At 39.4% G+C, this 13,239-nt stretch overlaps 1 protein-coding gene across 1 annotated transcript in view; it reads right to left on the minus strand.

Moving 5' to 3' along the window:
* The window catches only part of TTC21B (tetratricopeptide repeat domain 21B), a 3,240,027-nt gene that overhangs the window by 1,461,640 nt on the left and 1,765,148 nt on the right, over positions 1–13,239 (minus strand). The window contains exon 16 of the mRNA XM_044075355.1: positions 8,577–8,649. Within this exon, the coding sequence (XP_043931290.1) occupies positions 8,577–8,649 (73 nt within the window). The remainder of the gene's footprint in view (positions 1–8,576; positions 8,650–13,239) is intronic.

The following is a 13,239-nucleotide window of genomic DNA, read 5'->3' on the forward strand; positions in this document are numbered from 1 at the left end:
GAAGACCTTCTACATTGCCCACCTCATCATGAAGGGATTCACATCTAGATCAAGGGAGGTCATAGTCTCCCTATACTCATCACTCATCAGACCAATGATTGAGTACAATGCCCCATTCAGAATGTATCTGACCCGACACTTGCAGCAGCTGGAGAGGCCACAAAAGTTCCTCACCAAAAGGATAAAGGGTCTCAAAAATCTGTCCTATGCTGCCCGACTGAAAGAACTCCAGCTCTATTCAGTTGCTTACCGCTTGCTCAGAGGTGACCTTTGCCTGACATACAAGGCCATGTCAAACCCAGAGTTGATGAATATGCTTCACCTCAAAAAATCTAGATCCGTCAGAGCCACAAGGGCGGGAGACTTAAACCTCGACACGGCTATTAATAGGACGTGCTGCAGGGATAGGTTCATCACCCAAAGACTCCCTATGCTGTGGAACAAAATCCCGGTATATGTGAGGCAGAGCACCTCGCTGGCCTTGTTCAAGAGAAATCTTGACCAATGGATGGGAGATCGCAGATATACTCCAGGGATTACCTCAGTGTCACTGCTAGACAGAGGCACAGCAAAATAATGGGTATAGTTCCCCATACAAAAGGGGTGGCTTAAGCCACAAAAATATGGGCTAGGCTTATAAATGCCCTCGGGCAGATAGCCTAGTATGAACCTATGAACCTAATATTTGATTTCTTGAACAGCCCAGAATACACAACAATTGGTAGAAGACAGATTTATTGAGGGTGACATGACACAGTGATTGGTATACAGCTGACAATCTTTTTGTTCTACACTTTAAATAATGCAGGTGTTGGAACACATCTGTTAGCACACAACCTAAGCAGTACTACCTTTATTACTTCATAATTATTACTTCATAATTCTGACTGCAGTTGTACTGTATTTCCTGTAGAAAAGGAATGCAGTAAATTTATTCCCTTAACATTTTCAGTGCCAGTGTACTTTATTACCAGAACATGTATTATTAATTCAGTATACACGTTATTCCCACACATTAATGCTGTATTAACTTTCTTTATGCAACAGTAGCATGTTTCATGCTTTCATCTATATAGAACTGTACCTGGCAATACTCACTTATATCAGTGCAGGTCTATGTACACATTCATTGCAGTACCCTCACAACAGACTATACCTGCTGGCAGTTACTACTGTACTCATTCTTAATTAGATTACTATATATTGCAAGATATATCTGTACTCACCACACTCTAAGCGCATCCTGGCCAGGTGCCCTGCATGGGCCTCCAAGTTGCAAGCCCTCTCCCCTGCAGCTGTGGGGGGAAATACACCATTATGCTTACCTGGCTATCAGATAGTCCTACTAGAATTTGGTAAATCAATTGTTTCCATACTTACAAACTTAACGGGCATTGTGGTCTCAAGCGTTCTGGACCCACTGGGCCAAGAGCTCCCACTTCCCTCACTTCTGGTCATCATAATGATGACATACCTGCTCACCAGTGCGGGGATTCCACTTGCAGTGGTGAGGTCATGTGCCAGATGGTCCCAGGCCTCTGACTTGTATTCAGAGCCCTGGTACTGGCCCTGCAGCAGCTGGTCGCTATGGTCTTTAACAAGGAGCCCAACCATGAATCTGGACTCCAAAATGCCCCAACGCTACACCCAGAAGGACGCACCCTCTCCAGCTCCAGCCATACCTCCTGCAGTGATTAAACTACAACAGGTTCTGGCTGTATTCAGGCCTGTTCAGCTTAAATAAGGCTGTTTTCCTGCCTTTTGCCACCATTTAACCATTTTTAAAAATGCTAAGTGAAGCTTAGCACCACACAAACCAGCTTAGCTGAGCAGTGCTTAAACTGGCAATGCTTAGTGGTGCGCAAACCCACATAAATGAGCTGAGGACTGCTTAAACTGGGATTGTTTAGCAGCACCCAAACCAGCTAAGCGGAGCTGTGCATTGCTAAGTATTGTTAAAAACAGGTCCTGTTTAAGCATTGCTTGACTTGGCTTAGCAATGCTTAGCAGAGCTTAGCTGCGGGTAAACCAGAGTTTTTCATAAATAAAAAAAAAATATATTGAAAGTAATTGTTCATTAATGATACTTTATTATGTGTATCTATTTTACTTTATCTCCTAAACATATGCATTTCACTACATTATCTGGTAGTGTGACTTTAATGTATTGGACATGTGTAAGTAGGGCTTTTATCCTCTGGTCTCCACTGAAAATGGGCTTCTGGTCCAGATGGACTAACCTGGTTAACAAATGTCAATGTATACATAAAAAAATAATTTTTTAAAACATTTCCCCATCATACGTAAAAAGCTGAATGGCCTATATTTGAACCGTGAACCTACTGCATACGAGGCCGTCACTCTAACCATTCAGCTACCAAGGATATGGTGATTAGAGCTACACAGTTCCATATAGCTCTCAGTTATGTTTAAGAGCTTCTGAGCACTGTGCCGTGCGGCCCTACTCAGTTATGTTTAAATTTGACCTTTTTCATTAATCTTAAAAGCATCCGGTTTCTATTTTTAGATGTCTGGCACATCTTCATTGCTAAGTGGCGCACTGCGCAAACACAAGTAAAAGAAAAAAAAAGGGAAAATGACATTTTAACATTTATATTTCAGTGCCATCCGGCACTTTGACAGTATGGGGGGGGGGGGTTACGGACCCTAACACACCACCTACACACAAAAAAATGGCCAAGTAAAACAATTTTCTATTTCAGTGTTGTCCGGCACTTTGACAGTACAGGGGTGTGTTACAGACACTAACACATCCCCTACAAACAAAAAAATGGCCAAGTAAAACAATTAACCTTTGTATTATAGTGCCCTCTGGCACTTTGACCGTACAGGGGGTGTGTTGCACATCTCCGAGCACTGTAACACACCCCCTACACTGATTCAGTTACCATAACCGCAGCTCTCCCGCAGTAGCGCACTTTCATTAATATGCAAAGCGCGGTGTCGAGGGGGAGCTGCAAACACGGCCATGGTACACTCAGTGTAGGGCTTGCACTACTCCTACATGGAGTTTATTTAATCTGGGGGGTATTTTGAATAGCATTAAAAAGAATTAACAAAAAAGGAAATGTTTGTAAAACAAGCATTTTGATAACAGAAAAATTTGTTGTCCAAAATTTCATTTTTTTTTTATTCTCATTGCCCCAGCTGATTGCTGACCTTCAGCCTCTCTCTTGGCCATTTCAATGAATTATTCCCCCATCACTGGAGCAAGGACAGACTGGGAGGGGACATCATTTCACTTCTGAGGAAGCTTGAAGCCATGCTGGTATACGTCATACACATGGATGCCAACATTTTGAGGTTTTTTTGCCAGTCTGAAAAACAGAAAATGAGATATATAAGCAACCTTTCCAAGATGCCAAATTGGTATTTACGCAGTAAGAGAAAAAAAGGAATTGGGGATAAGGAATCCCCCACCCTGACCAAAATCATATCAAGAAAGGAAAAAAAAAAGACGATAAGGATAAGGAGGAATGGAGGGAGGGTTGCATTATTGCAATAATGATTTATTTCAGCATTCAATGTTAGGTATGTTTACTTACACATCTGTACTACATCCATTATTAGAGCACTGCTGCAGTAGAATAAAGCAATGTGAGGAAAGTGCCAAAACAAACAGTCAATCAGGAGTCCAGGAGCCCATGAAAAAAAAATAACCAATCAAATCCTGCTCTGGCCCTAGAAAAAGAGTCAGTCTTGTACAGCACATCTCTCAACTGTCCAGAATTTCACGGAATGTCTACATTTTTGCCTCATATTTTGGGCTATTTACCATAAATTTAGTATTTGTATTTTTTTCCAGAGGATAGTAACTTACACAAATACTTCAGCATCAGTGGGAAAGAATCCCTGATGGGCCTCCGGTTAATGGCTGGGCATCAACTAAAACATCTCCATCATTGCCCAATACAGGATATTCTACTAGCACATTTTCGTGTTTTTTTATTGCGTGCTGCACATCCTCATGGAGTTAAAGTACCTAAGAGGCATCAGAATTGCATCCTCCTGATAGTAAGTTGAAGAAGATTAAGACTGGGGTATATCAAAGTTCTGATATCTGGTGTGAGTAGGTCCAGCCTGTGAGGAAGCTTGTGGTAATTGCCCTTGGACAATCCCTTATGAGGGGAGAGCCAATGTTGCCCAAGCCAAAAGGGGGTCACCACACTGCCTTCTAGAGATTCCTTCTGAATCTTCAAAATTACCCTGGATATCAGTGGGAAGTGTGGAAAGCATAAACAAGCATAAAGAAACACACTTGTCCACAGGAATAAAAATGCATCCATTTTCCAGGCTTGCTTGCTTATTTAGTTGTCTGTTTTGAAAGCAGGCAAAATGAACTAGGCTCCAGACTACATTAGTCAACAATAGTTATTATGAATTCCTTTTATTTAGCACAGCTAATTGCCAAAGGTTTAAAAGGTTTAAAGATGTCTGGCACATCTTCATTGCTAAGCGGCGCACTGCGCAAACACAAGTAAAAAAAGAAAAAAAAAAAAAGGGAAATTACATTTTAACATTTATATTTCAGTGCCATCCAGCACTTTGACATGCTTATCCTGGGGGAGGGCATATTCTTTTAGGCACTCTCTGAATGAAGGTGTGGTCCACAGAGAGAAGTAGATCTTGGACAGAACAGAGGAATGTAGGACAGATGGGGAAACAAGTGTAGGTATATACCTCTCAACCTGGAATCATCAAAAATCTGGACAAGGCCCATGAAAAATAAGGACAAATCCATACCCCGATTAACATAAACTTAGCATACATAATTATGTAACCCCGCCCACTCCAGTGGAATTATGGGATACCAACTTTCAAACACAAACTGAAGAAGAGACAACCAAAATATGGCACTAGAGTCCCCCTGCAGCCTTTCCAATCTCCCATTACCTGGCTATTTTGCCCCATTTACCATAAATACTAATGAGCACACTGCTTGACTTCTACACCGATTATTTGGATTGTATTTTTACATTTTATAGCACAATGCACAAAAACGCTAATGGACATCTGCTAAACTAAGCAATACTGTCTCACAATGAAAATAGACACAGCATTAAAACTTCTATGTCCTTGAAACTCTCATTCATTGAAACAGCATTAAAACCCACACCACATCCAAGAAAATGCATCTGACCAGGGGTGGATAAAGATTACCTTTGGGCTGTTTTCAAATCATAGGCCCCTTGCACACAAACCAAGAAACATACATGTGTTCTTTGATACACCTTCCTGACTTTATTAAATTATATTTCTTGTATAATACGGCACACTTGTTAGACTTAGAGCGCATTTTAAATTGTTTGAACATTTTTCCAGTAGACAATGAAACAAAATGAACCAATGACAAAATTGCCCAATTCAGAACATTTCCAGCATAAAAGTCTACTTCTACACACACATTTTTCTTATAATGCAGCACAGACTATAATCATTTCTGATGTTTTGCTCTTTCCCCTGAGACAGAAATGCCCTTGTGCATGACATTTTCTCATTTCTGTTACATCTGTAGCTATACAATGACTTGATAAACTCACCCCCTTTAAAAATACAACACTGTACAGTATCAGCAATGGATATACATACTGTGGGAGTAGAAACCACAGTCTTTTGTATCAAAAGCAAGTAGTTAACCTGTTATGCTATTAACAATGCAAGCACACTCAGCATAAGCAACACTAAACTTCTCTTCCTCTGAAGCTCTCAGCTCCTTGTAAAATCCACTCAGCACTCAACTGTGTCTCTCAACTTTACAGCACACGAAATCTGGAAAAAGCCAAATGTTATTGGGGGGGTGGACAAAAGCCCCAGAACCAGGGACACGTTTTAAACACTGCTTGTATAATTTTGGAAAGTTGCTAGAATAAAATGTTGTGTTACCACCATGTGTTTCACTGTCAAGTATTGAACCCAGGACCCTATGCACTACAGTCAGAGCAACATACCATTATGCCAAATCAGCAGTTTCCTGAAAGATAGGAACTTTAGGAAGACTGAAACTTAAATGACTATCATTTAGTGAATTCAGTTCTCACTTCTCACCATAGCTCTCAACCTCCTAGCACAAAAAAACTGGACAAAGCCAATAATGGGGGAATACAGAATTCAGTTCTCACTATAGCTACTCTCAACCTCTTAGCACAAAAAAACTAGACAAAGCCAATAATGGGGGAATAAAGCCCCAAAGATTGGGACAAATTTCTAATACTGATCTTATAAACTTAGAACATTTCTAGAATAAAAGGTTTTGTGTTGCCATTTATTTTCTGAAGAATATGAAGTCTGAAATTCAAATTCATTCATTATTTAGTGAATTCAATCCTTCACCGATTTGCCACAAAAATCCAGAAAACCATAGATTTTATGAGGAACAGAACAAAAATATGAGGGATATATCTGGGAAATATTCACAAGTGGTGGTGGGTAGGGACTTTAGGCTGTCACCTGTACCCAAGGTACAGCGTTAGAGCCCGAGTACCTCCTCTAGCCACCAGGTATATTCACCTGGGGCATTTCACACACACACACACACACACACACACACACACACACACACACACACACACACACACACACACCCCTTGCGTTGCGGCTTGTTCTGTTCCTGTTAACAGCTAAGGGACAGCCAGAAATGCATGCACGTTGAGCCCTTGAGCTCAAATCTAACAGGCTGGTAGGCCATTTCACGAAGTTGATGTCATCGCGCATCAAAAAGTTTAAATAAAAATGCAGGGAAATTCGGAAATTAAGGGGTGCCACTCGGGAATCATAGAACCCCATTATTTGGACCCCAAACCTTGGTAAAAACAGAGTGATTTGGTACAGTTGGGAGGTATGTGTAGGTAATAAAGTAAAAACTATTCCCCAGCAGAAGCAGTCATGAGCATGATCCCCAGGACTCTGTTAAGATCAATGTTGGCACCGGCTCAGAGTCAGCAAAAGTCTAGGGGTAGGAGGAGGAGATAGTAGGCCAGTGATGGATGGGGTACTGGAATACTAGAATGGCCAGAAAGCATCAAGTAAAAAGTTGGAAGGGGATACTACAGCCAGGGACCTAAATCGTTGTTAACAAATAAATAAAACAAGTTAGAAAGAAAGTTTTATGACCAGACATCTCCCAATCATCTGGAGTAAACTGCCCATGCAGGTAATCACTCCCATATACTCTGCATTGATCAGAAAAATTACTAAGTACAGTTCCCTTTTTGAGATGCAACTCACTACACATTTCAAACAGGCAAAGGTTCTTAAAAATCACAGGCCTAAAGTCCCTGAGCTACTAATTAATGGTGGAAGCTCTATCTCTTTTACTCAGTGCCTTACAGACTTTGGAGGGAAGATTTCTATCCAACTTACTGTGCTATTAGAGACTTGGTTGTCCTGGATGTCTTGTAACTCCACAAATCCAGCATCTCCACCAATAATAGAACCAGGGTAAGTCACCACTAGTTTAGAGGGACAGAAACCTAACTATGGCCCGAGCTATTTGGGTTTGGTTAATGGCTCAGGTGTCTGAGGCATTGGTATGACGGGATGGACATGCTTATCCTGGGGAGGGCATTCTTTTAGGCACCCTCTGAAGGAAGGTATGGTCCACAGGGGGAAGTAGCCCTGGGACAGAATAGATGAATCCAGGAGAGATGGGGAAACAAGTGTAGGTAATAAAGTAAAAACTATTCCCCAGCAGAAGACGTTACAAGCATGACCCCCAGAACTCCGTTAAGATCCATGTTGTCACCAGCCCAGAGTCAGGAAAAGTCTAGGGGTGGAAGGAGGAGATAGTAGGCCAGTGATGGATGGGGTACTGGAATATTAGAATGGCCAGAAAGCATCAAGTAAAAGGTTGGAGGGGGATACTACAACCAGGGACCTAAATTGTTGCTAACAAATAAATAAAACATGTCAGAAGGATAGATTTATGAACAGGCATCTCCCAAACATGTGGAGTAAACTGCGCATGCATGTTAAGCAGGGCTCACTATCTTCCTTTAAACATAAATTAAAAATGACTGGATGGGTATCAACAAATTTACGAGATTGATTAGTAAGGCCCTCCTGCAGAAAGAAGTGTGGCATAAGGGAGGGGTACTGGCAAGGCATAATTGATCATAAGAATTAGTGGCCTTGTAATATCAATAAAATCAGTTTGCAACTCCATTGAAAATTAAGTTACAATTTATTTTGTAAAACAGGTAATGTTGTGGTTTTTTGATGTTTAATTTTTTTCAGCAACCCATAAATTTGTTATGCCCAACACCTTCAGAAAGGCATCATGCAGGGTTACTGGCTAAGATTTTGTATAAAGTAGGAAAATGATTAGGAATAATAAAGCCACATTATTTTTTCAGTTAATACATTTACTTGAATTGTGCTTCAAATAGCCTTAACAAAATGCAAAATGTCCACTTTCTGCACCAGAAACAGTACAGTGTCATTCTACTTAATCTGCTGCAGAAAAAGGTGTCACAAGTCCTTTAATTTTAGTGTTTCATGACTCAAATGCACAGCAAATGTAGAGCAAAGTCAGCTCTTGAACTGTATAAATATCTTACCTCCTGAATATTCATGTATGCATCACCCAACAGGAGATATGTATGAGAATCTGGTACCTTGTCCACCAAGTCTCTACAAGGGCAAAAAAACAAGAAAAGGGGACGAGGTTAACAATTAACCATTAATGATGGTACATTGTTTACTTTGATGGCTAGCAAACAAACTGAAAATCAAAATGGATACTGTACAGCTGTTTTAAATGCCATATGAGCAGGCACTCCATTCTTCAACTTAAGCTAAAGCAGAGAAATTTTTAGGGAAAAAAACAACTATAAAAATTATATGATACATTATATATGTGGAAAAAGAAAGCAAACGAAATGTTTTCCACAGCACAAACTTTGTAGACAGTGAATGAATACCTGGCTCATTATTTTGACATCCTTTTTTGCTTATGACCACAGATCATTCCTGATACTTTCACTCTTCTCCGTTACTTTCCCTTTATGTCAGTTACATATGTCCAAGTTTCAGCAAAGCCACTACAATATGACTAGTTACTTCATTACTGAAATCTACTACATCCACCTTAAAGTAGACTTCGTCATATTCCTTCTAAATCAGAGAGCATACACACACACACATATAAACGTACGTGTGTGTATGTGCATGTACTTTTTGACCTGTCACACAATACATTTATAATCCATAGCACACACGGGGTGAAACCCTGACTACAATAGAGATTATCTGGGTTTGATTATCAGCCTAGCTGCTGATGGAGTGTACCAGAGATATAGGAGTGAACATCCAATGCCAGGTTGCTCATCCTGCAGGAAGTAAAGGAGTGTGCTGAAGTACAGCGCACAGCACTCAGGCCAGGGACACATGCTTGATTCTACCAAGCTGTAACAGCAGTAGCCTTCTGGGTTGTATGTATAGGAATATGCACAGCTACATAGAGGGGAAGACAAAGCAGGCTACAGTGCAAGTCAGCTATCAATCAGCAGGCGGAGTAATGATTTAGGCCACTACAGAAAAAATCCTGATGGCTTTCTGGATGACAGTCTATCAGGATAGGCATTCACCAAAGTGGGAAGAATGGGTCACTAAGCCTTGCAAGGGTTGATGATTGGAAGCCAGCAGGGATAAAAACATTCAAACAACAAGTTATATTACTGTGATGCACCATAACAAGCTTCCAGTAATATCAGAAGAAAGAAGCACAGTCTTAAAGCATTGCACTATTCACATTTAGTTATAAAACTGTTAAATGAGTGAGTGAACTAATTCTTGATGGACTATTTTCAGTCATGACACAAATCATAAAGGCAATGGTTAATATATAGTGACAGTTTAGAATATTCAGTTAAACAGCACTAACAGACAATGACAATTTAGAAAATGCAGTTAACTATGTTTCCATAAGATGGGACAGCCTAGAAGTAGCCTAAAAAGACATAGGGAGGTAAGGATGGTGGTAGAGCTGGCTTCTCAATCCTCCAGGAATCACTACCACATTGCAGCAACAGCAGCAGCCAAGAAAAATAAGCAGTTAGATTTAGTGTGATAAATGGCTGTGGATACTCACCAATCTGAAGATCTTAAAAACAGACTTCATAAGATCAACCAATGACAATTTCTACTTCTCTCTAATATTTCTGCCTGCAAAAAAAATCACTATACCAGCATTTACGAGAGTCAAGGCAACATCTGGGAGATACTAGCTTCCCAGCATCAGAAACAGAGGGCATGTGCTCCAACATGCAACAAGTTTACACCCAGTAAAACCTGATACCTTCTAGAAAGAGAATTTGAAAAGTTTATAAAACCAAAAGCTTCAACCAAGGATACATTCCAGACTATTTTATGAATCTGTTTATATAATATATGTTAGTCAGGTGAATGGGCAGATTAAAAAGCTGAATTTTCCAGACTGTATTTTTTCCACTAGCCTCTCAAACAACTCTTCCAGAATCCCCATCCTGCTTGGCCATAGCAGCCTTCATCACCCCATTGGGAAGGTCCAAAAATTTCAGAGGAAATTAGCATTTTACAGTCCTCATAGTTTTGGTCAGCAGAAAGGGAAAGAAAAGAACCAGGAACTGGTAGGTCATCATTAATAGCTGTTTTTTGCTTAATGTGCCCAAACTTCCCTCTTCTTCTACTTGTTAACAATAACACTAGGCCCAAGTAAGTCTCGCAGGCTACCTCTCCTTTGATGCTATATTCTGAGTCTATTACTTGGGCCTTCACTTCTATCCCTTCCTGACTGATACTTCTGAGCATCCTGGCCTACTTTTTGAACTTGGACTGACAGAGGTCCACTCAGGGCTGTATTATTCTGCACAACAAAGTCAGCACCCAGTACAGACCCGTTTAAGCCATGGCAAGAGACACAGGGAAAACATTAATTAAAACAATACCAAGTAAAGGTACAACTTTTGAGAATAATAACACAAAAGGCATTAATTAATACACTTTCAGAGAAAACACAGAAATAACATACAATTAAAGTAAAACCAAATAATTAATATAAAACTGTATTGCTGCACTTCGAATAGCAAGTTCACAAAAACTCTTAAGAGATGCGTCAAATTATATTGTTTGAATGCAAAAACAAAAAAAAATTGTTTAACATTAGGATCTAGGCACATGACTTCAGGAAGATATACTTCCATAAGAACAAGACATTCAAATAAGGTGAGAGACCAGAAATATAAAAAATGAAAAAGAGGTCGAACTGTGACTTTGAAAACCAAAATAAATAAGTTAGACAGACAAATTAAACATAGTGAGACAAGACAAAAAAATATGAAGAAAATCTACATAAAGATATTGAGCATAATAGGAAACGATTTTAGACATACAAATTGATAAACTGTGTAGATTCTAAAATTTATTCTCAGCCACAAAAGATTATAGATATATTTGCAAAATCTTATGCAAAGCAGTTTGTTTCCACAAAGGGAGTCATAAATTGCCCTAGTAACATCCAGGTAACCTCAGACAATGACACCAAATTAGATTACATTGAAAGAGGACTATGCAAACTGGCTCCAAACAAAGCACAGGAAGGAGACAGAATTAGTAATAATGACCAGAAAATACTTCTGCAAGAACTTATATTACTATTGTATCGATTATTTACTAGGTTGTATAAATATGGGGATGGTCTTCAATATTGGAGAGACGTACTTGTTAAACCTGTCTTTAAGGGAAAGGGGAGTAGGACAAGCCCAGTCAAACAGATCCATAAGTTTACCAACATGTTACAGGTGATAATAGATCTTTTTCAACTTATGCATGCTGATATATGGTTTCAAGTCCCAGTCATAATAATGCTGACAATTTATTCAATATAACCTTTTGCATTATTTTTCCACAACATTAAAGTAAACTTATGGATCTGTATAACAGCTATAAATGAAAAACAGTGCTGTGATCTAATTCATACAGATTTAACTTCAGCATTTGCTAGGGTCATACACGAAGCACTGATCAATAAATTAGAACAAGCAGGTATTAATGTACTCTAGATAAGATGGGCAGCCACATGACTTACAAACAGGACATGGCAAGTATCATACAGCAACTGGACATGTGAAATTTGAGGTTACAGTCAGGGTATCCCACAGGGTTCTATCCTAGGCCCATACTTGTTTAGATTGCATCTTTGAGATCTATCTTCATCTGAGATATTCTACAATCAGTATGCAGATGACTTGAACATAAACGGATTACTTGTATTACAGATAGGGCATGCCTGCAAAAGAACTTGACTAAATTGACCATTTGGGCACAGGATAGCAATATGCTGATAAATACATAAAAAAACTAAGAATATGAGATTATGAATATGAGTCATAAACTGAAAGGTGACTATTTAATGCAGCACACAGTGATTGAACCAGTAAATTCAATTAAGGACCAAGATATATGGGTAGATCCAGCTTTGAGTTTTTCTAATCATATCAACCAATTGGGTAATGACAGTTATAGAACTATGGGTTGTATAGAAAAGTTATGTACTCACCATAACTATGCATATGTGTTGCCCATTTTCATTCTTCCTCAACGAATGGGTCTCCGCTCTGACCCTCTGATACGACTCAGATGCTTTTCTCCAAATTCAAGGATCCGACTCTCCCACTCCTCCCTTCACCCATAAGGTCCCTGACCACTTCATTAGCTCAGATTGAGTTTGCTACTATTATACCAGCTTAGAAATATAAAACATTATTACAGTACTGCAGAGCAAGTGAATTAATAACAGAACAGGGGCTCAAACAGTAACTGTGGTTCCTAACAAAAAACTTCAGCAGGTCACTCCCAAAGACACAGATAGGGGGAAGGTACATGGGAAGTTCAAGAAGAATGAAAATGGAAAACACAGATGCATAGTTATGGTGAGTATATAACTTTTATATCTGATGTTGTCATTTTCATTCATTCCTCAATGAATGGGACAGAGTCACCAGCTACATTAACATAATATCTTAACCTCACATGAAGACCTAGGGCACATCGTTGAAGTTCCAAGATTCACTTTTAAGAATAAGTCAAATTTGAAGAGATTATGTCATAAAGAAAACATTGCGCCACAGAGTCTTAAAATGGACACCTTTCCTGGTAGAAGATGTAAGGCATGCCCTTCATATAGATACCAGTAATTGTTTTAAACATCCTGTAACTGATCAGATACATCAACTAAGGACTTAT

The sequence above is a fragment of the Protopterus annectens genome, chromosome 6.part1 (assembly GCF_019279795.1).
Source record: "Protopterus annectens isolate FY-2018-M chromosome 6.part1, PAN1.0, whole genome shotgun sequence".
Classification (NCBI taxonomy): domain Eukaryota; kingdom Metazoa; phylum Chordata; order Ceratodontiformes; family Protopteridae; genus Protopterus; species Protopterus annectens.